The sequence below is a fragment of the Entelurus aequoreus genome, linkage group LG03 (genome assembly GCF_033978785.1).
Source record: "Entelurus aequoreus isolate RoL-2023_Sb linkage group LG03, RoL_Eaeq_v1.1, whole genome shotgun sequence".
NCBI lineage: Eukaryota > Metazoa > Chordata > Actinopteri > Syngnathiformes > Syngnathidae > Entelurus > Entelurus aequoreus.
The window spans coordinates 61,920,766-61,941,860 of record NC_084733.1 but is presented as its reverse complement, the minus strand read 5'-3'; the positions used below and the strand labels follow the sequence as shown (position 1 = coordinate 61,941,860).

At 46.4% G+C, this 21,095-nt stretch overlaps 1 protein-coding gene across 2 annotated transcripts; it reads right to left on the bottom strand.

Moving 5' to 3' along the window:
* Positions 1-559: 559 nt before the first annotated feature.
* jade1 (jade family PHD finger 1) lies at positions 560-17,648 on the bottom strand. Of its 2 annotated transcripts, none has more exons than XM_062042384.1 (11): positions 17,394-17,648; positions 14,924-15,006; positions 14,739-14,806; positions 7,394-7,551; positions 7,145-7,329; positions 6,870-7,081; positions 6,627-6,794; positions 3,188-3,304; positions 2,546-3,115; positions 2,037-2,154; positions 560-1,965 (listed from the first exon to the last, which is right to left on the bottom strand). In XM_062042384.1, exons 2-11 carry the CDS (start codon positions 14,970-14,972, stop codon positions 1,004-1,006), a joined length of 2,607 nt encoding a protein of 868 aa, XP_061898368.1. In that variant the 5' UTR covers positions 14,973-15,006; positions 17,394-17,648; the 3' UTR covers positions 560-1,003. The 2 variants fall into 2 exon arrangements, with proteins under 2 accessions (XP_061898368.1, XP_061898369.1); XM_062042385.1 differs by lacking the exon at positions 17,394-17,648 and adding an exon at positions 17,238-17,260.
* Positions 17,649-21,095: the final 3,447 nt, after the last annotated feature.

Sequence of the window (21,095 nt, the reverse complement as noted above, 5' to 3'; positions counted from 1 at the left end):
GTAGTGGATGTCATGAATTTCTGTCTCGTGAACCAGAGACTAAATGTGTACATAATGTATAAGTGCTCATAGCGTTGCATCTATTGTAAATAGACATTTCTTCCTTTTTTGTGTTCGATCTTGTCATTTGATACCAACAAAATGCCATATAACTGTAGGTAAATAGGTTGTCACTACACTAGACTATTTAGGATCATGACAAATGTTTGCCAGCTTGTAATTATACAATAAAGTCCAAATATTAACTCCGGCTCACATTGTCCAAATTTCTGTTCTTGTCAAACTTAGGCAATGTTGCTGGATGGAAATAATAAATTATGGCTGCATCTCTTACAATAAAAACGTTACCATAGATCGTGTTTCAGCTTCTACCTTTAATTGGATGGCACGGGGAAACAACGCCCCCAAGTGGCTATAAAAGGCACGTGAAACTATCATAGTTATGGCATTTTGGGACAGGAAATCCAATTTATAAAACTCCTAAGTCATTCCTCTAGATTTTATTCCTGTCAGACAAAAGAAAAGACACCATTTTGCATAACAGTAGTAGAGCAGCGGCCAAGGATAGAAAATATTTATTTTTCAGTGTAAAAATATTCCTGCTCGCCCACGCCTCCCTCTCCTAGTGCAAACGCTTCCAACAAGTCAGGCACGTGGCGCAGGCGGGCTCTCATTCAATGACACTTAAGTGCTGATGGCGAATGCAATTGTCGATTCAAGAGTGTCCAAAAGCTGACAAAACGGCCAGTGTCGCGTCGTCGCTAAAAGCACGACTCCCGTGCATACGAGTAGATTTCGGAATAGCGACACAAAAAATCACCGGTGGTCCCTCGCTGCCACCTCAGCTTGTCAATGTGAGCCGGAAACAAAGTCAAACGTTAGCTTCTCAAATAAAAAATAAATATAAGCTCTAGTCGGACATTTGTCCAGGAACAAAAATAAGAAGGTGTAGCGGTGGTTCATTAGCAACTAACACAGTGAAGCTTATTCTAGGATGTCGCCCTCAGGACGCCAGCACACCCCTGCGGATAATGTCGGATCCGTAGCGGCGGCTGAGGGAGGAGTCTCCCCGCAGCTGGTGGGAGTGGCACCGCTTCAAGCAAGGCTCCGCCTCGCCGTCGTTCTCCGTCCCAGTGCGGTGCCGCGTTCTTGGCTGCGATGGCGGCGGCGTGTTGGTGAGCGGACGGAGCAGCGGCTTGTCTTGCTGCGCCAGCGGCGTCCTCTCCTTCATCACCGGGAGCTTGTCGCTCCTCTTCGGGATGCGGAACTTGCCCCAGCCTTTCAGGTTACTGCCCCCAGGCCCGTTGGACGCGCGGGAGAAGTCCACCGGAACGCCTTCTGAGGCCACGTTGGCTTTGAGCTTGCTGTGTGTGGGCACGTCCGAAGGGGCAGAGCTTCTTCTGGTCACGCCGTCTACAAAGTTGACGTCAGAGTCCGAGGACCGGATGTCCACCAGCCTGATGGAGACAGTTTTGTCCAGCTGTTTGGAACCAAGCTTGTTCTTCGTATGGCTTGAGGTCTCGGTCGCCTCACTCCTTCTCTTTTTCCGCTTCTCCTCGTACTCCTGGGCGCTCTCTTGCCGCCGCCTGCTCAGCACTTCCTGTTCCAACGCCATGCCTTTCTTGCCCTCTATTCTGTGCATCTTCAAGGCAACACTTTCCTGGGCGACCTCTTGCTTCAAGAACCTCAGCTGCTGCAAGTCCAGGTCGGAGTTTGGGCTTCTCGCGGCCTCGGCGGGCGTCGTGTCTTTCACCCGCGAGCTTTTGGAGTCCAGTGTCTTGCCGGGAGCGTCTCCCTTGAACGCCGCGGGCAGCGAGTCCGAGACAGCTTTTCTGTCACGACATTTCCCCTTCTCCGGCTTCGGCCCTCGTTTGGTCTTTGGTCCGGATCGGCTGCAGGGGATCTGGGAGCCCTGCGAGGACAGGCGGTCCCGGGAGAGCTGCAGGTCCGACTCAGACGGACTCGCTGTGACAAAATGGAGGTCAAAGCGTTAGCAGTGTTTTTTACGACAACATCAGAATTCCCTGACGACTCACCGCTGAGCAGCTCATAGTCAATCAGTCGGACTTGATGCTGGAAGATCTGCTCCTGGACTCGCCACAACGAGCGCTTCATCTTCTCCCGCCGGGTCACCATGTAGGTCAGGTTTCGGACCTGAGGGGCGGGAGCAGCGTGTCAAAGTTAAAGACTGTGGGTTCCTTGTGCCAAGTTTTTTAACACTTTCTTCTCTCAAGATCAACTATTGCAGAGGATGAGGACCCCCGCCCTCCGCTGTGGTCTGCCAACCACCCTGACGGGCCCAGGGCTACTGGACTTGGGGTCAGCAACCCACTCCAGAGGCCCCTTAAACCCCAAAGATGGCCACCTAAAAAGGTGTCACCTTAAAACCTGAGCTCTTTCCTAGACCCAACAGTCTTTCACCCTTTTCAGAGGACCCCTACCCTGTCCTATAACCCTCCCAAAGACCCCTGCCTGGTTTCTTTCAGCCTTTCCAGGGTCACCAACCCTCTCCAAAGGCCCGTTCCTCTCTCGAGTGGTCACCTACCCTCTCCAGGTCTTGGCGGAGGTGCGTGAAGAGCTGCAAGCGTCGCAGCAGCACCTCGTGCTCGCGGCGAGCCAGACTCTCCTCCTCTTCCTTCTTGGGCGTGAGGAGCGGCTGGTTGAAGTTGGCCTTGCGCTTCAGCTTCCAGTACTGGTAGAGGAAGTCCGCCGTCTCGGGCACCATCTTGAGGTGGCGACCCACCTCCTGGGCATCCACAAACTGGTAGAAGTCTTCCTCCATCTGCTGCAGCTTTAGCTTGCGGAGGTTGACCCGCTTGTCCTGCTCGCGGCCGCTCAGCTGCTGCGGGTCCCGATGAAGGGCGGGGTGCAAGGTGGCGTCCTTGTCCTCTCTCGCCCTTCCTCGCTGCTTGCCTTTTGTGCCCCCGACGTCCTCCGCCCCCCCTTCGTCTCCAGAGTTTGGGTCCCTGGACTCGGCGCCCTCCAGTCCTGAGTGTTTGGGGCAGAAGGACTTGAACTTGACCTCGTCGTCCTCTGTGAGGAGGGTTTTCATCTCCAGGCCGGCGTGGAGGCCGCAGGTCACATGAAAGGCAACGCGGCAGTTTTTAGCGGAGCACTGCAGCGGCACACGAAGCGTTAGTCGGCCAAATGTTAGCAGCAGCTGTGGATGACAGAGCACGGCGCCTACCTGAATGCACGCTCCGGTCTTGTCCTTGCACAGGCAGCAAATAAGAGCCCACCTGTTGCTGGGAATGTGCGACACGTTGGTGATTGGTTCCATCTTCTCCGGGTTCCCAATGCTCACCTGCGCAAGGACAAAGACATGTTAAAGGTGACAAGGCAGTAGCTTCCCCTGCTACCACTGACCCCGCCCACTACCACTACACCCTGAAGATGAAGCAACAAGGGGTAGAGCTTTGTCATCTTCCCGAGGAATTGGACACCACTTGCTCAATCACGGCATAATTTATGTTGGTGTACGTAAGCGACTACGTAGTCACGGCCCCTCTTACGGTTGTCCCCATACCAATATTTTGCTACTGGTACCAAAAATGCATATCGATATGAATTTAAAACTTTTCAAAATAAAAGGAAATACAAACATTTTTATTATTGGCTTCATTTTAACATAAAATCTTATGATACATTAAACATACATCCCTGCACTCAAAGAATTTACAATTTGACATATTATATAAAGTCTGCCATAATCCAGCATTAGGTAACAATAGAACAAAAAGCTTTATTGACATTATATTAAATGCTTCATTGTTTATGTTTGCCACTCCTGGTCTGTGCTCCAAGACAAAAACAACCATTAGGAAATACTAAAAACAATACAATATTTAAAAGTACAGATAAGACGTGTTTTCTCTTTAACAATTTCTGCTACATGTCTTATCTGTGTACTGTTAAACATAGCATTGTTTTTAGTATTTCCTGATTAGCGCAGTGGGAAAAAAATCGTATTTTCTCTAACAATTTCTGCTACATAAGTTGTAGCAAATTGTTACACAATTCCATTTTTCACTCGGATTAGTTTGCCCCAAAAGTTATTTTGACTGGCTAATAATTGGCAACAAGCCAACCAGCTGTGTCTACATATCTACATGTGCACAGCAGGGGGCGCTGTTAACTAAATGATCACCTATCATTCTTTAGACTTCTTGTGCTGACCTAAATGCTTATTTAAATATTTAGCTAAGTTTGAAGCAAAGCTGGTAATACTGTACCGCCACCTTTGGCCAGTCGTGTATTGAAGCAGTGCATCTGTGTTTGAAGCGTCACCTTCATCGGTAGTTTTGAAGCCCAAATCAGTAGAACTGCAGTTTTTTGCCATCTTCCTTTTCAGTTTCTGCTCGTATGCGCTCCATGTCTGCGCGTTGACACAGTCAACATCGACACCGCATGTAGTATACGTGGATGAAAAAGAACATACCGGTATTTTTCAAAGGCAGTACTACCTTTTTATTAATTCATTAGTAGTGCAGTACTTCATCCCAGTCCCACTATAACAAACCCAATGGAGTTAACGGTTGAGATTGTTTTTAATCATTCGTCATGCTTCTGTTGATGAATAAATTAACTACCGTATTTTCCGCACTATAAGGCGCACCGGATTATAAGGTGCACCTTCAATGAATGGCATATTTCAAAACTTTGTTCATATAATAAGGCGCACCGGATTATAAGGCACACCTATGCATCCATTAGATGGAGCTGCGCTAAAGGGAATGTCAACAAAACAGTCAGATAGGTCTGTCAACCTTTATTAATAGATTACAAACCAGCGTTCTGACAACTCTGTTCCCTCCCAAAATGAATTAACAGCTGTATTATTATTTTCCCCGAGGTAGTCAGTGACGTGGTGTTTTGTTTATCTTTTAACAACAGCAAGGTATAACATGTAGTGCAACATTTATATCACATAGTGGAGGGTAACTTTTCCCTCATTCAATAAACATGTAAAAAACAGTGATACTGTTACGGTAAATCAAACGTTAGTGAAATCACAATATAGTAACACTCGAAATAGTGCAGAGCAATAACAATATATCAATAACTCAACATTGCTCAAACGTTAATGTCACACAACACAACACACAAAATAAACATGTAAACCTCACTTTATGAAGTTATTCCTCATCCACGAATCCCTCGAATTCTTCTTCAGTGTCCGAATTAAACAGTTGGCAGTGTTTCCCATAAACTGCCAAGATACCTGTGGCGGTGGGGGCGTGGCTACGGGCGTGGTCACCATGACATCATCGAGTAATTTGCATAATTTACTACAATGATATGATTTTCTCTAAAAAGGCTCAAAAAATGTATACTTACTAATTAATAACAGTTTTGTTTTAAACGTCCATCCATACATTTTACAATATAATTACAACACTTTATGTACATATTTATATACAGATTTGAACAATAAGTTATTCACTGAAATATATTTATTAATTGTGGTTCTTACAAAAAATATATCTTATAAAATATAAAAGCTAAAATGTCTCTTAAAGCTCTGCCCCTTTAATTAGTGCATACTAAATAATTTAACTTTAGCCTACTACTACAACCATATTATTTACCAGCAACATAAAGTGAAACAGAGGCAGAGGTGTCCTGCCACAGTCAGTAACAAATAAACAGAAAACAGTAGTGGTCAAATACAAATAAGGCAACAAGAGAAGTATCCTACACTTCTCTTTTGTAAGGTAAATCTGAACAGCCTATATGGGCATCTACATCAACTATATGATTTGCCTGAGAAGCTGGACAGGACAAAAAAAAAAAAAAAAGCCGAATGATCTATTTGTGGCGGACGTAATTCTTTCGTGGCGGGCCGCCACAACTAAATGAATGTGTGGGAAACACTGGTTGGGCAGATACGGCATCCAACATGCCCGGCTCCGTCTCGTCGAAGTCGTCATTAATCGAGTCAGTGTCGCTGCTGCTCTATTCGCGTGTTCTACTGCGTGACTGATCGTCTTAAATTTAAACTCTGCGTCGTAAGCGTGTCTCTTAATAGGAGCCATTTTGGGGTCTTTACATAAACAAACAAATGGAAATAAAACAGCACGCCTCGCACAGTCATATATCCCAGCATGCACCGCGCGCTTCTTCTTCTTCTACGGGGGTGGCTGCTTACCGTAGAAGAAGAACTTCTTCTTGTATGGGGGAAAATTAAGTTGGCGGCTGCTTACCGTAGTTGCGAGACCTACACTTTATGAAGATGAAGTTTAGGTTTGTTGTGGCTCAATATTGGTCCATATATAAGGCGCACCGGATTATAAGGCGCACTGTCAGCTTTTGAGAAAATTGGAGGTTTTTTGGTGCGCCTTATAGTGCGGAAAATACGGTAAACGGGGAAGAAGTAGTCATCGACGACTGTTGTCTCTTGTGAATATTTTGTACCTATGTAACGTTCATGTTTTCACATTTGCAAGCTTTTTGCCGGGATTTACCCGAACGTTACAAACTACGTGTTACATATTACATAGATTTTCTCTGGCGTTACCTGGGCGATTCAGCATCTGAAATCCCCGACCACTATGTGCAAAGGGTCAAAATGTGGGGATAGGGCTAAGAAGTGTATTGGGACTGGCCTAAAGAGTCTGATAGGTTACCTCTGGGATCCACAAGGCACAGCTGACATGGACCCACTTGGTCCCACTGCGAGTGGGCTTCATGGCCCCGCCCTTCTTTGGACACAACTGGCACTTTGGCGTGATGCCGAGGGCACAGATCCGACACAGCCAGCTGCCCTTGGGGACCTTCTGGATGCCATAGCACGCCTTGCGAGCGACATGGGGGATGAGTTAGATGCTACACTAGGCAACTACAGCATGGGATACATTTCGACCTCCGACCTGGTGGACGCAGATGTTGCACTTGTCGCAGAACACCATCTCGTTGTTGTCCTCGCCGTCGGGCGACTGACAGACGTCGCACACCACGTCCTCGTCATACTCGATGCCCAGACCCTCCTCCGTCTCCGTCGCGTGTGTCATGCTCTCGTGGCAGCGGCGCTCTAACTCCTCCATGGCGCGCTCCATGGCCATCTCGTCCAGCGGGGGGAGAGCTGAGGGCCGACAGGATGTTAGCCACTTTGGAGTCAACGCTACCGTGCTAATGCCACACCCACCCAGCTTAACAAACTCCTGGTTGGCAACCTGCAGCCACGCCACGTCTTCCTCGTTCAGGTCGTAGCGACACATGCCCTCCGCCAGCGTCCGGATGTCCACGTATCCTAGCACCTGGGCCCCTGACGTGCGGATCAGCTTCTTCGGTCTGACGAACATGACCTCCTTTCCCTTTTCTGCCAGCGCCCTGCAAGATCACGGCGGTCACATTATCCCGGACGGAAAGCAGCGACGCCCACCAGACAGCCTACCTCGCCATGGGCTGAGGGATGGACTGCGGGCTTACGGGGACTTGGACGCCCTTTTCCCACTCCTGCCTCCAGGGGTCTGCGAGGACGTAGTAGTCCTCCGGGTTGAGCTGGTACGAGTCGGGCACCTTCATGGCGGTGATTAAGTCCGTCCTGAAGACCTGAAACAATCACAACCACTTCAGAGTTAGCTGCTTACAGTCAACAGGCGTGCAGTGCCATATGGACACAAATATATCAATTCTGACAACATATATATGCCCATATAGTTTTGTGTCTTAAAATGATACACATATTCATGTCTACACATCAATTAAGTATAAAAATATATAAAGCCCAACAATATATATCCATCCCCATATAGTATTGTTCCTTAAAATGATACACGTATTCATGTCTACACATCAATTAAGTATACAAATATATAAATCCCTACAATATATATCCTCATATAGTATTGTTTCTTAAAGGCCTACTGAAATGAAATTGTTTTATTTAAACGGGCATAGCAGATCCATTCTGTGTCATACTTGATCATTTCACGATATTGCCATATTTTTGCTGAAAGGATTTAGTAGAGAACGACGACGATAAAGTTTGTAACTTTTGGTCGCTGATAAAAAAAAGCCTTGCCCCTACCGGAAGTAGCGTGACGTCACAAGCTGGAGTGCTGCTCATATTTCCCTATTGTTTACACCAGCGGCGAGAGAGATTCGGACAGAGAAAGCGAAGATTACCCCATTAATTTGAGCGAGGATGAAAGATTTGTGGATGAGGAAAGTGAGAGTGAAAGACTATAGTGCAGTGCAGGACGTATCTTTTTTCGCTCTGACCGTAACTTAGGTACAAGGGTTCATTGGATTCCACACTTTCTCCTTTTTCTATTGTGGATCACGGATTTGTATTTTAAACCACCTCGGATATTATATCCTCTTGAAAATGAGAGTCGAGAACGCGAAATGGACATTCACAGTGACTTTTATCTCCACTACAATACATTGGCGAAACACTTTAGCCACGGAGCTAACGTGATAGCATCAGGCTCAAATGCAGATATAAACAAAAGAAATAAACCCCTGACTGGAAAAATAGACAAAAAAATCAACAATACTATTAAACCCTGGACATGTAAATACACGGTTAATGCTTTTCAGCTTGGCGAAGATTAACAATGCTGTTGCTAACAACGCCATTGAAGCTAACTTAGCAACGGGACCTCACAGAGCTATGCTAAAAACATTAGCTATCCACCTACGCCAGCCAGCCCTCATCTGCTCATCAACACCCGTGCTCACCTGCGTTCCAGCGATCGACGGAAGGACGAAGGACTTCACCCGATCATCCGTGCAGTCGGCGGCTAGCGTCGGCTAGCGCGTCTGCTATCCAAGTCAAAGTCCTCCTGGTTGTGTTGCTACAGCCAGCCGCTAATACACCAATCCCACCTACAACTTTCTTCTTTGCAGTCTTCATTGTTCATTAAACAAATTGCAAAAGATTCACCAACACAGATGTCCAGAATACTGTGGAATTTTGAGATGAAAACAGAGCGTTTTTGTATTGGATTCAATGGTGTACCAATACTTCTGTTTAACTAGTGACGTCACTCGCATACGTCATCATACAAAGACGTTTTCAACCGGAAGTTTAGCGGGAAATTTCAAATTGCACTTTATAAGTTAACCCGGCCGTATTGGCATGTGTTGCAATGTTAAGATTTCATCATTGATGTATAAACTATCAGACTCCGTGGTCGGTAGTAGTGGGTTTCAGTAGGCCTTTAAAATGATACACGTATTCATGTCTACACATCAATTTAGAGATGGAATCTGTCATTTCTCAACTCTGTTTGGCGTGTTTTTCTTTTCACTTAGTTTTTTTGAGCTAACATTGGCACTTAGTCGCATTTTAACACAACCTCTGGACTGTTCATGTTGTGTCATAAAGGGATGAAAAAGACTTGCGTGTTGCAACCTCGTTGGCAGTTGGGATAGATTGATATTAACAAGAGTGTGTGACCAAAATGATCACGTTTATTATTATCGCAGTATTTTTGAATGTGCTCAAAAAGTACTTACATACACAGTGAAATTTTTGACCGTGTTATTTTTCTCTAAGAACTAAAATAAATACTCCGTTAGAAAAGCCACTATTTTTGTGTTTCTTATGCTTAATAGTGTTTTAGACCAGTCCTTCTCAAATAGTGGGGCTGGGGGGGGGGGGGGGGGGGGACCTCTGGGAACATGCTTTTTTTTTGCCTTACCAGAATAAAATGAAGCTTATGTGCGGGAGATGAGGAAAGCTCAGTGTGTTGTTGGGAATAATGAACATCAAATCAACACCAAACAAAAATAAAACATTACCACAAGCTGTTTGTTACAGTATAAATGGATCTATTAAGCCTATTATTTGCGCACTATTGACTAGTGATGCACCGAAATTCAGAAAAAAAGACTGAGCACTGAAAACAGTGCTGCGATGAAGAAAACAAGAGCGTAGTCAGCATGTCTGCGATGTGGACAGAAATTTAATATATCCCAGATACACCCGCAAACAGCGATCTACAAAATGTGCAAATTTGAAAGTCCGATTGGAGCGGCAAAGCGAAGCAAGTGTGACATCATGCTAGCTGGCTTTTCCTCTGGGACATTGAGGGACAGAAGTAGGGTCTCTAAACACAAGTACAGTCTATAATAACACCAGAAAATGATGCTAGATTTGTTGCTAGTCCATCCATCCATCCATCTTCTTCCGCTTATCCGAGGTCGGGTCGCGGGGGCAGCAGCTTAAGCAGGGAAGCCCAGACTTCCCTCTCCCCAGCCACTTCGTCCAGCTCCTCCCGGGGGATCCCGAGGCGTTCCCAGGCCAGCCGGGAGACATAGTCTTCCCAACGTGTCCTGAGTCTTCCCCGTGGCCTCCTACCGGTCGGACGTGCCCTAAACACCTCCCTAGGGAGGCGTTCGGGTGGCATCCTGACCAGATGCCCGAACCACCTCATCTGGCTCCTCTCGATGTGGAGGAGCAGCGGCTTTACTTTGAGCTCCCCCCGGATGGAAAAGCTTCTCACCCTATCTCTAAGGGAGAGCCCCGCCACCCGGCGGAGGAAACTCATTTCGGCCGCTTGTACCCGTGATCTTGTCCTTTCGGTCATAACCCAAAGCTCATGACCATAGGTGAGGATGGGAACGTAGATCGACCGGTAAATTGAGAGCTTTGCCTTCCGGCTCAGCTCCTTCTTCACCACAACGGATCAATACAGCGTCCACATTACTGAAGACGCCGCACCGATCCGCCTGTCGATCTCACGATCCACTCTTCCCTCACTCGTGAAAAAGACTCCGAGGTACTTGAACTCCTCCACTTGTTGCTAGTCCTTTTTGTTAAAGAAAAAAATCTCAATCTCTAGTAGAGGTTGGAATCTTTGGGCGCCTCACAATTCGAGAGCTACGATTCGATTAAAAATCTGATGCATCTTTAATTTATGTATATTGATGCAGTTTTACATTTCTTTTCATTTCACTAAATAAGTGTTTATGCACTGCAACTTTTTTTTTTTTTTTTAAATTTGTAATAAGAAACATTTAAATTAATTCCCACATTTATTAAATTAATAAAATGTGTGCAAAACTGGAACATAAGTGCACTTTAATAAAGAAGCTGGTCGGATCTCTCTTCTAGAACTGTCTGCATTACTTTATTAACAATAAATAAATCATCGCTTGTTGACATTTACTAATCAATTCTATAATCGTCCATGTCCGAATTGCGATGCATCTAAAAATGTATTTCCCCCACCTCTAGGGACCTAAAAATTCTCAATAAACTACAATGTACCACAAGCAGCATCAATTGAAAACATAGCCTAAAAATATATGTTAATATTAATAACACAGATTTGTTTTTAAAATGTATGGAAACATTTTTGGAGTCTTTATAAAGAAAATGTTCTCATAGCAAATTATACGATGATGTCATGGTTACCACGCCCCCACCATCACAGGTATCTTGACAATCCACAGGAAACCCTGTTCTAATCATGGCACACTTGGTTATAGACAACTATTTTTGGACCAATGAGGATTTACAACCCTATCTTTTTGAAGCTGAATATACAGAGGTTGAACTGCTGCTGATAGAAGCCGAGTGAGCACGAAGAGAGGGTGAAACGTTGAAGCACACGGAAGCCGAAAGTGAGGTCGCGTCACTTGGTCATGGCGTAAATGTGGCGCTTGGAGCCAAGCTATGCCGACATAAATGGAGTGCTTACGCAAAATCAACAGGAAAAAACGTCCCGAACCAGCTTGACCAAACAGACAAATGTCAATCGTGTGAGTCACTATATTATTGATCATGATACATGCACGCTGTGTACAAACAAAGAATGAAATGTGGGCTAATACTTTACAGATACTGCAATATGATTGTTCATGTTTTTTAGATATTTGTCCTTATCACATTGTATTGTGCATTACAAACTCAAAATCTATTCAGCTGCGGATGCAGAAGCTAGCTTCCATCTAATTCCGTAACATGCCATCGCAAGGCAATGTGTTACTACACTACACAAAACTGTTCCTCAGTGTTCGCTCTTACAATAACAATGTCGCTACAGCTTGGTTATCATACAGGTTATGGAGTGTGAAAGAAGTACTGTTGGCGGTTGGATGCATTTCAAGAGTGATTTAGAGGGCGAATTGATTGCTCCCATTAGCTGCATTGCAAGCCACTAAGAATGAACCGATTATTACAAATTAGAATGCAAAAAAACCCCATGTATTCTTGACTCCCCTGCATGAGGTGGCGACTTGTGCAGGGTATACCTTCTGCCCGAATGCAGATGGGATAGGCTCCAGCCACCCCTGCGACCAAGCGGCAGAAAATGGATGGATGGGGTGTTCTTGTCTCTCATTAGGATTGTGAATAGGCAAAATTACCCCCCCCCCCCTCCAAAAAAAGGGCGAACACGCCGTAACACCTGTCTCTTATTCCTCTGCGTATAGAACAGGGGTCGGCAACCTGCGGCTCCGGAGCCGCATGCGGCTCTTTGACCACTCTGATGCGGCTCAGCTGCATACTTGCCGAACCTCCCGATTTTCCCAGCATACTTGCCGACCCTTCCGATTTTCCCAGGAGACTTACGGATCTCAGTGCCTCTCCTAGAAATCTACCGGGGCAATTATTCTCCAATAAGGGCGTGCCCTAATGGCACTGCATTTATTGTCCTCTATAGCCTGTACAAACAGCGTGCCAGCCCGGCCACATGTTGAATGTAGCTTTTACTTGCACACGTAGGAGACAGCAAGGCATACTTAGTCAACAGCTACACAGCTTACACTGACGGTGGCCGTATAAAACAACTTTAACACTGTTACGTTACAAATATGCGCCACACTGTGAACCCAAACCAAAAAAGAATGACAAACACATTTCTGGAGAACCTCCGCACCGTAACACAACATAAACACAACACAACAAATACCCAGAATCCCATGCAGCCCTAACTCTTCCAGTCTACATTATACACCCCCGCTACCACCAAACCCCCCCACACATCAACCCCCCCCCCCCCCACCCTCCGTGCGTCGGTTGAGGTGGGCGGGGTTTGGTGGATCGGAAGAGTTAGGGCTGCATGGGATTCTGGGTATTTGTTTTGTTGTGTTTATGTTGTGTTACGGTGCGGATGTTCTCCAGAAATGTGTTTGTCATTCTTTTTTGGTGTGGGTTCACAGTGTGGCGCATATTTGTAACGTAACAGTGTTAAAGTTGTTTTATACGGCCACCGCCAGTGTAAGCTGTGTGGCTGTTGAGCAAGTATGCCTTGCTGTCACTTATGTGTGCAAGCAGAAGCTGCTTTCAACATGTGGCCGAGAAGGTACACTGCTTGAGCAGGCTGTAGAGGGCGCTAAATGCAGTGCTATTATGCCCTGAAATTCGTGAGTCTCCTGGAAAAATTGGGAGAGTTGGCAAGTATGACGCTATCAAGCGCCATTCATTTAAAACTCACGGGCCGCACTAACATTACATTTTCATATTAAGGTGCGGGCCGGGGCGTGTGTCTGAGACCCCTGGTTAAAACATAGCACAAAGCAAAAAAAGCTTTGTATGCAGTGTCATTTCATTTTAAATTTTCAAAAGAGTTTTGTGGCTCCCATTGTTTTCCTTAATTTGTGAAATTTGTCAAAATGGCTCTGAGTGGTAAAGGTTGCCGACCCCCTGGTATGGAACGATCACTGAGACAGTAAGAGAGTACAGCTGGGAGGTTCAATGTGCACTATTGAATATCATAGTTGTTCAGACAGCAATGTGTTGATATTTAGATGGGGGTATTTTGTTTCTCTATGGGGAAAGATGTTAATGTCTCGTTTTCGTGTTAGTGTTCAAGCTAGCGACCTGGCGCCAGTCAGTTTGTGAGTTTATCAAAGTGCAGCTATCAATCCAAGTTTTTCTATATTTTTTTCTATCTGGATTTTTACCGTGGTTATAATTACGCTTATCGTTACATCTCTACTTTTGCAAATTAGTCGTTCGTGTGATTTTTTATCCAAAGCCAAACAAAGGAGTTTCTCTTAACCCTTTTCACACCAATTTCTCTGAAGGTTGTATTGTTTAGTTTCTTTTAGGCTCTCTGTTTATGCTATCTGGGCAGACTGCAACATGGTCGCCGAAAAGTCACTTGTTATAAATATTCCACGGTGACAAGCGGGTATCGACACATATGCATAGCGTAGCACACCGTGCAGCCTTCATAACGTCGTGACAGCTATAGATATAATACAATGCAAGCGTGTCATTTCAGCCACATAGAGTAGATGCAAAATTGTAAACATGAGCTTGCAGAGAAACGATGAATTGCTGTTATCTAAACAAAATAAAGAAGAACAATAAGTATACATGCTCCAAAAGGACCCCGGAAATACTTAAACCGGTAGGTGCAGCTGAGCGTTTGCCCTGCAACCCCTTATTGTGATGCTAGTACTGAAGTACGTATGTATTTTACTTCAGCAAAATGACTACTTATTAATGGCTTATTAGCCGCACACAAGAATGATCAGCATTTGCACTCGTTCAAATATGCTCCAGTCAGCTGAGCAGCAAGCGACCAATCAGCATGTGACTTGCCACTGTTTTGCTTTGATTCTATTGGCCCTCACGGCTGATAAGAACGGCCATGCACGTGTCCAACAAGGGTCACTTATCTCCTGCAGGGAGCGTTCGTGTTGCGTTTGCGGGCAAAGGCGGTGCAAACTTGTGCCCTTGCATGTTCAAATAAATAATAATCACATATTTGTTGACATGCTCACTAAGCATTACATAGCATTGTAAACCTCAAGATAAGTAAATGTTGACAGACCTCAGAAGGTTTCTGTCTGGCTCCTCGCCTAGCCTGAGAAGAATGCTGCGACCAGCAGGTTGAATTACCTGAAAACAAGAGTGAACAGTCTTCATCTACTTCACATTCTCAGAATCAAACGGTTATTCTTTTGCTGTCCCATATTTGGGCCCAAACTAAAAGACGAGTTGGCATGTTTGACTTACTGCCATTGTCAGAGTCGTCGCTGCTGCTGGGACGTCGACTTCTCTTCATGGTCGAGTGTGTGAGGATCTCCAGCTTCACCACACTGGAAACACAAAGACGACTAGCCGAGTTAGCACATTTAACCATGCACATACAGCCTGAAGTATGTGAATATCTTCATAGTCTTACTGCTGTGGACTGTAGGGTAACATAATGATCGAACACTAAGTGGATTTCATTCAATCTCACGCAGCAATGACATCACAAACACTGCTCACTAGATTGGCTATACCAACTGACAGGATCCAATACGATTATTTAGCCTTAAGAAATCCACTATAAATGCTCACTTATGATATTCGTTTAGCAATACACTTCATACTTTGCACACTTTTTCTGAAGTCACATTCAAGTGAATAAAGGATTTACAAACTGTGGAAAATCACATAGAGTACTGTATCTGTACAAACGCTCCACCACTGATTAGATTTTGCTTTAGCACAGGGGTGTCCAGTATTTGTCCACGGAGGGCCGCAAACTGAAAAACGAAAGCATGTAGCGGCCATTTTAATATTTTTAATTTTCAAAAATATACAATGATTGGGGTTTCCTTAATTGGTGAATGTTAAAGGTCCCAAAAGGGTCTCAGTCATTAAAGTGTAAAGTAAGTCAAGTCATGTCAAATATACATATTTACATGTGTATATTTATGTACACACGCACACACACTATAATCACTTAAATATTTTAACACAATGTTACTGTGTGTATTGTTACAGTGGCCAAAAATATTAAATGTAATCGTTAAATAAAATATCTGCCTTGTTTTAATTAATATTTAGGCCTACTATGCTGCTGTATTTTAATGTTGGTCATTATGGTGGTACAAGTGTTTTCTGAGGTGGTACTTGTTGAAAAAAACTTTGAGAACCACTGTTGATCAACTTCAGATCTATCTGTTGATTAAAACTGGCATTGCTCAACAAATAATAAAAACATGTAAAGTAAAATATTGCCTACATGGCCACTTTATGTTATGAGTGTCAATATAGCAACATTTTCTCTGTACGTCACACCTGTTTGCTCTTGTTCCACTTTGTAATGTTTTTTTAAGGTAAAATGTAAAAACAAAAAAACCCACTACATTTTAGGAATGCTGAGTGCGGGAAATTGCAAGGGTTACATTTTAATTTAGTTAGAAGTGCAAATGTACTTGTACCGAACCAAGGACTCCTGTATTTCCAAAGTAATACAGGATCCCAGTATGATGCAGTGGCATTATTTAATGTTGTTACACGGCTACCTCTCTGACAGTGTCAGTCGACAGACTGCACGGACCTTGTTAACATTGGTTCGTGCTCCCTAATGACAAATCAAAATAGTTACCAGGGATTCATTCATGGCTAGATCGTACTAGTTGTGTGTTCATACCATTTTTTTTACAGCACACTTGCACTCTCTAGCGCCATGTCACTGAGTAGTGAACAAAACACAGATGTCACCTCTTGGCTGTGAGTGAAAGCACAGCCATCTGTGTACGAGACGACATGTTGGCTCACATCATGATGATGAATTTGAGCCCTGCAGCGCCAAACAATCCCCATCTCGGTGTCAAACGTAATAGTACCGAAGCCGATGGAACTGTGCTGTCAACGACACGCAACAGCAAGGAACGGCGCTCGTAGCATACACCAACACAAACAAGGACTGTGGACTCTAGGACGAAAAACTCCATTACGGTGGCTGAGAACGACAGGTCAATAGCTAGCTGGCTATGCTAACATAACAGCGGCTAGCGACGCCGTAACTTCCAGCAAACTTTACAACGTGGGGACTAATTTGAGCAGTGTGAGTGTAAAATATATTCAATGGGATATAAAGAGTAATATAGCTAAAGTTGTACGCTAAAGAAACAACACTGACCAGAAACGCAGATAAAAACGCGCTCTAGCAGTTAGCATTAGCCACTTTGCTAATGTGTCAGAGCCCTTCCAAAACAAGAAGGCCTACCGACAACCGGCGCCTTTACTTGCACGTTTCGAGTTTGCGCTGAGAGGTCCTTAACGTTAAGTCGTCATAAATTACTCTTATTATGTAAATGTTAAACTTTTTCGAACAAGTGTCCGCCGGTTGATGGAGTTGGTGCTTAATATGCTCTGCTAGCTTGTTAGCACAAGCCATAGAGAACACTAGCGTTGGCTAACAGTAACGCTGCTAACTTCATCGCGGCACCAATAAAGTCGGTTAAAAGTTCCAGGCTCGTCGTTTGCTTGAGCCCAGCCGCCTAGGGGCAGACGGCTGCTGTTGGGAGTGTGCTGCTACCCAGCTGCGTACAATGTGGCAGCTTAATCAGCCACTGGTCGAGGTTAATCTTTGGCGCCATTTTAAATGACGACGTCGCGTTTCCCTCAACGCCGCCGCCGCTAACACTCGAAGCAGCGCTGCGGTACGAAAGAACGCGAGCTGGAAGGGAAAGCGGAGGGTACGTACGGTGCGTGCCAGGACGACGCGAGCCGCTGTTTGCCTTTGAGGAGAGGCTACGAGAGTTCCGCTTGACCCGCATTCCACATACACAAACATGGAGAGCAGCAGGGGGCGGGGCCAGGAGGAGGAGAGCCTGCTGAGCGTGCAGGTACGTCTGTTGGCCGCTAGAGGGCTGCGACGTCCAACGTGCCAGTGCGACTCATGAAATGGCGATTTAGAATAATAAACACATTTGTTCAGTTAATAGCCACTACAAAACTAGTATCGGTTCGCTAAACAACTATACGCATTTGCTGCGTTTGCGCCTTGACTGCATTACGCAACCGCCTGTCAATCCCTCCTGTTTGGGCACGTGCTCGATGTATATGTTAAAGGATCAGTGCACCATTTATTCCTAAAGTTGATGTCAAGATTTACCTCCGTTTGGCAAATTGCCACTTCGGAAACTATGCCTCAAACGAGGAGAATAAATGCCTTCCTGTGTATTAAAAAAAAGTTAAGGACTGACAAATGTGACGTCATGGGATTGTCAAATCGGCTAGCTCTGACGTCATTACCCATCGTCCAGCTCACAGCCGATAGGGTAATATCTGTCTGATATACAATGTATACAGCATTGGCGTTGTTAGGCCTATTTTAGGGGGGCTCAAGCCCGCCTAAAATATTCTTAAGCCCCCCTAAATAATTTGGTGTTAAAAAAAAATTATTATTATTTTTTTTTTTACAAATACATGGCGACATATTCATTATAAAGTGGCCCGAGTATGAGTTTAAATAAATAATCATATAAATTGTCATTATTTACTCAGTTTCCCCTCACTTCATAAGGTAGAGAGCCCCTTTAATGCGTCGGTATCCAATCCATTCCACTTGTTCATATAGAAAATGCCCACATAACTCAAAAACCTGTCCGCATTTTCTCTGCGACCTTGCTTGCGGAGTTGCGGTCCTGCAGGTGTACGAAGCACATTAGCACACAGCACTGCACACAGCCTGGTGGCCGGGCCTGTCCCCATGGGGCCCGGCCGGGCACAGCCCGAAGAGGAAACGTGGGTTCCCCCTCCAATGGGCTCACCACCCATAGCAGGGGTCATAGAGGTCGGGTGCGATGTGAGCTGGGCGGCAGCCGAAGGCAGGGCACTTGGCGGTCCGATCCTCGGCTACAGAAGCTAGCTCTTGGGACGTGGAATGTCACCTCGCTGGGGGGGAAGGAGCCTGAGCTAGTGCGCGAGGTGGAGAAGTTCCGACTAGACATAGTCGGACTCACTTCGACGCACAGCAAGGGCTCTGGAACCAGTTCTCTCGAGAGGGGCTGGACTCTCTTCTACTCTGGCGTTGCCGGCAGTGAGAGGCGACGGGCTGGGGTGGCAATTCTTGTTGCCCCCCGGCTCAGAGCCTGCATGTTGGAGTTCAACCCGGTGGACGAGAGGGTAGCTTCCCTCCGCCTTCGGGTGGGGGAACGGGTCCTGACTGTGGTTTGCGCTTACGCGCCAAACCGCAGCTCAGAGTACCCACCCTTTTTGGATTCACTCGAGGGAGTACTTGAGAGTGCTCCCCCGGGTGATTCCCTCGTTCTACTGGGGAACTTCAATGCTCATGTTGGCAGCGACAGTGAAACCTGGAGAGGCGTGATTGGGAAGAATGGTTGCCCGGATCTGAACCCGAGCGGTGTTTTGTTATTGGACTTTTGTGCCCGTCACAGATTGTCCATAACAAACACCATGTTCAAACATAAGGGTGTCCATATGTGCACTTGGCACCAGGACACCCTAGGCCGCAGTTCCACGATCGACTTTGTAGTTGTGTCGTCGGATTTGCGGCCTCATGTTTTGGACACTCGGGTGAAGAGAGGGGCGGAGCTTTCTACCGATCACCACCTGGTGGTGAGTTGGCTGTGATGGTGGGGGAGGATGCCGGACAGACCTGGCCGGCCCAAACGCATTGTGAGGGTTTGCTGGGAACGTCTGGCAGAGTCTCCTGTCAGAGAGTTTCAATTCCCACCTCCGGAAGAACTTTGAACATGTCACGAGGGAGGTGCTGGACATTGAGTCCGAATGGACCATGTTCCGCACCTCTATTGTCGAGGCGGCTGATTGGAGCTGTGGCCGCAAGGTAGTTGGTGCCTGTCGTGGCGGTAATCCTAGAACCCGTTGGTGGACACCGGCGGTGAGGGATGCCGTCAAGCTGAAGGTGTCCTATCGGGTTATTTTGGCTCATAGGACTCCTGAGGCAGCGGACAGGTACCGACAGGCCAAGCGGTGTGCGGCTTCGGCGGTCGCGGAGGCAAAAACTCGGACATCGGAGGAGTTCGGGGAAGCCATGGAAAACGACTTCCGGACGGCTTCGAAGCGATTCTGGACCACCATCCGCCGCCTCAGGAGGGGGAAGCAGTGCACTATCAACACCGTGTATGGTGAGGATGGTATTCTGCTGACCTCGACTGCGGATGTTGTGGATCGGTGGAGGGAATACTTTGAAGACCTCCTCAATCCCACCAACACGTCTTCCTATGAGGAAGTAGTGCCTGGGGAATCTGTGGTGGGCTCTCCTATTTCTGGGGCTGAGGTTGCTGAGGTAGTTAAAAAGCTCCTCGGTGGCAAGGCCCCGGGGGTGGATGAGATCCGCCCAGAGTTCCTTAAGGCTCTGGATGCTGTGGGGCTGTCTTGGTTGACAAGACTCTGCAGCATCGCGTGGACATCGGGGACGGTACCTCTGGATTGGCAGACCGGGGTGGTGGTTCCTCTCTTTAAGAAGGGGAACCGGAGGGTGTGTTCTAACTATTGTGGGATCACACTCCTCAGCCTTCCCGGTAAGGTCTATTCAGGTGTGCTGGAGAGGAGGCTACGCCGGATAGTCGAACCTCGGATTCAGGAGGAACAGTGTGGTTTTCGTCCTGGTCGTGGAACTGTGGACCAGCTCTATACTCTCGGCAGGGTCCTTGAGGGTGCATGGGAGTTTGCCCAACTAGTCTACATGTGTTTTGTGGACTTGGAGAAGGCATTCGACCGTGTCCCTTGGGAAGTCCTGTGGGGTGCTCAGAGAGTATGGGGTTTCGGACTGTCTGATTGTGGCGGTCCGCTCCCTGTATGATCAGTGCCAGAGTTTGGTCCGCATTGCCGGCAGTAAGTCGGACACGTTTCCAGTGAGAGTTGGACTCCGCCAAGGCTGCCCTTTGTCACCGATTCTGTTCATAACTTTTATGGACAGAATTTCTAGGCGCAGTCAAGGCGTTGAGGGGATCTGGTTTGGTGGCTGCAGGATTAGGTCTCTGCTTTTTGCAGATGATGTGGTCCTGATGGCTTCATCTGGCCAGGATCTTCAGCTCTCGCTGGATCGGTTCGCAGCTGAGTGTGAAGCGACTGGGATGAGAATCAGCACCTCCAAGTCCGAATCCATGGTTCTCGCCCGGAAAAGGGTGGAGTGCCATCTCCGGGTTGCGGAGGAGACCCTGCCCCAAGTGGAGGAGTTCAAGTACCTCGGAGTCTTGTTCACGAGTGGGGGAAGAGTGGATCGTGAGATCGACAGGCGGATCGGTGCGGCGTCTTCAGTAATGCGGACGCTGTATCGATCCGTTGTGGTGAAGAAGGAGCTGAGCCGGAAGCCAAAGCTCTCAATTTACCGGTCGATCTACGTTCCCATCCTCACCTATGGTCATGAGCTTTGGGTTATGACCGAAAGGACAAGATCACGGGTACAAGCGGCCGAAAT

Bases quoted from the DNA above. Each gene is read 5' to 3' on its own strand.
- jade1 (XM_062042384.1), bottom strand. From the start codon at position 14,972: ATGAAGAGAAGTCGACGTCCCAGCAGCAGCGACGACTCTGACAATGGC. The intron at 2,155-2,545 runs GTAGGTGACCAC...CCCGCCCCTCAG, and splicing joins TCCGCCAAGACCTGGAGAGG to GTCCGAAACCTGACCTACAT. The intron at 1,966-2,036 runs GTGAGTCGTCAG...ATTTTGTCACAG, and splicing joins TGACTATGAGCTGCTCAGCG to CGAGTCCGTCTGAGTCGGAC.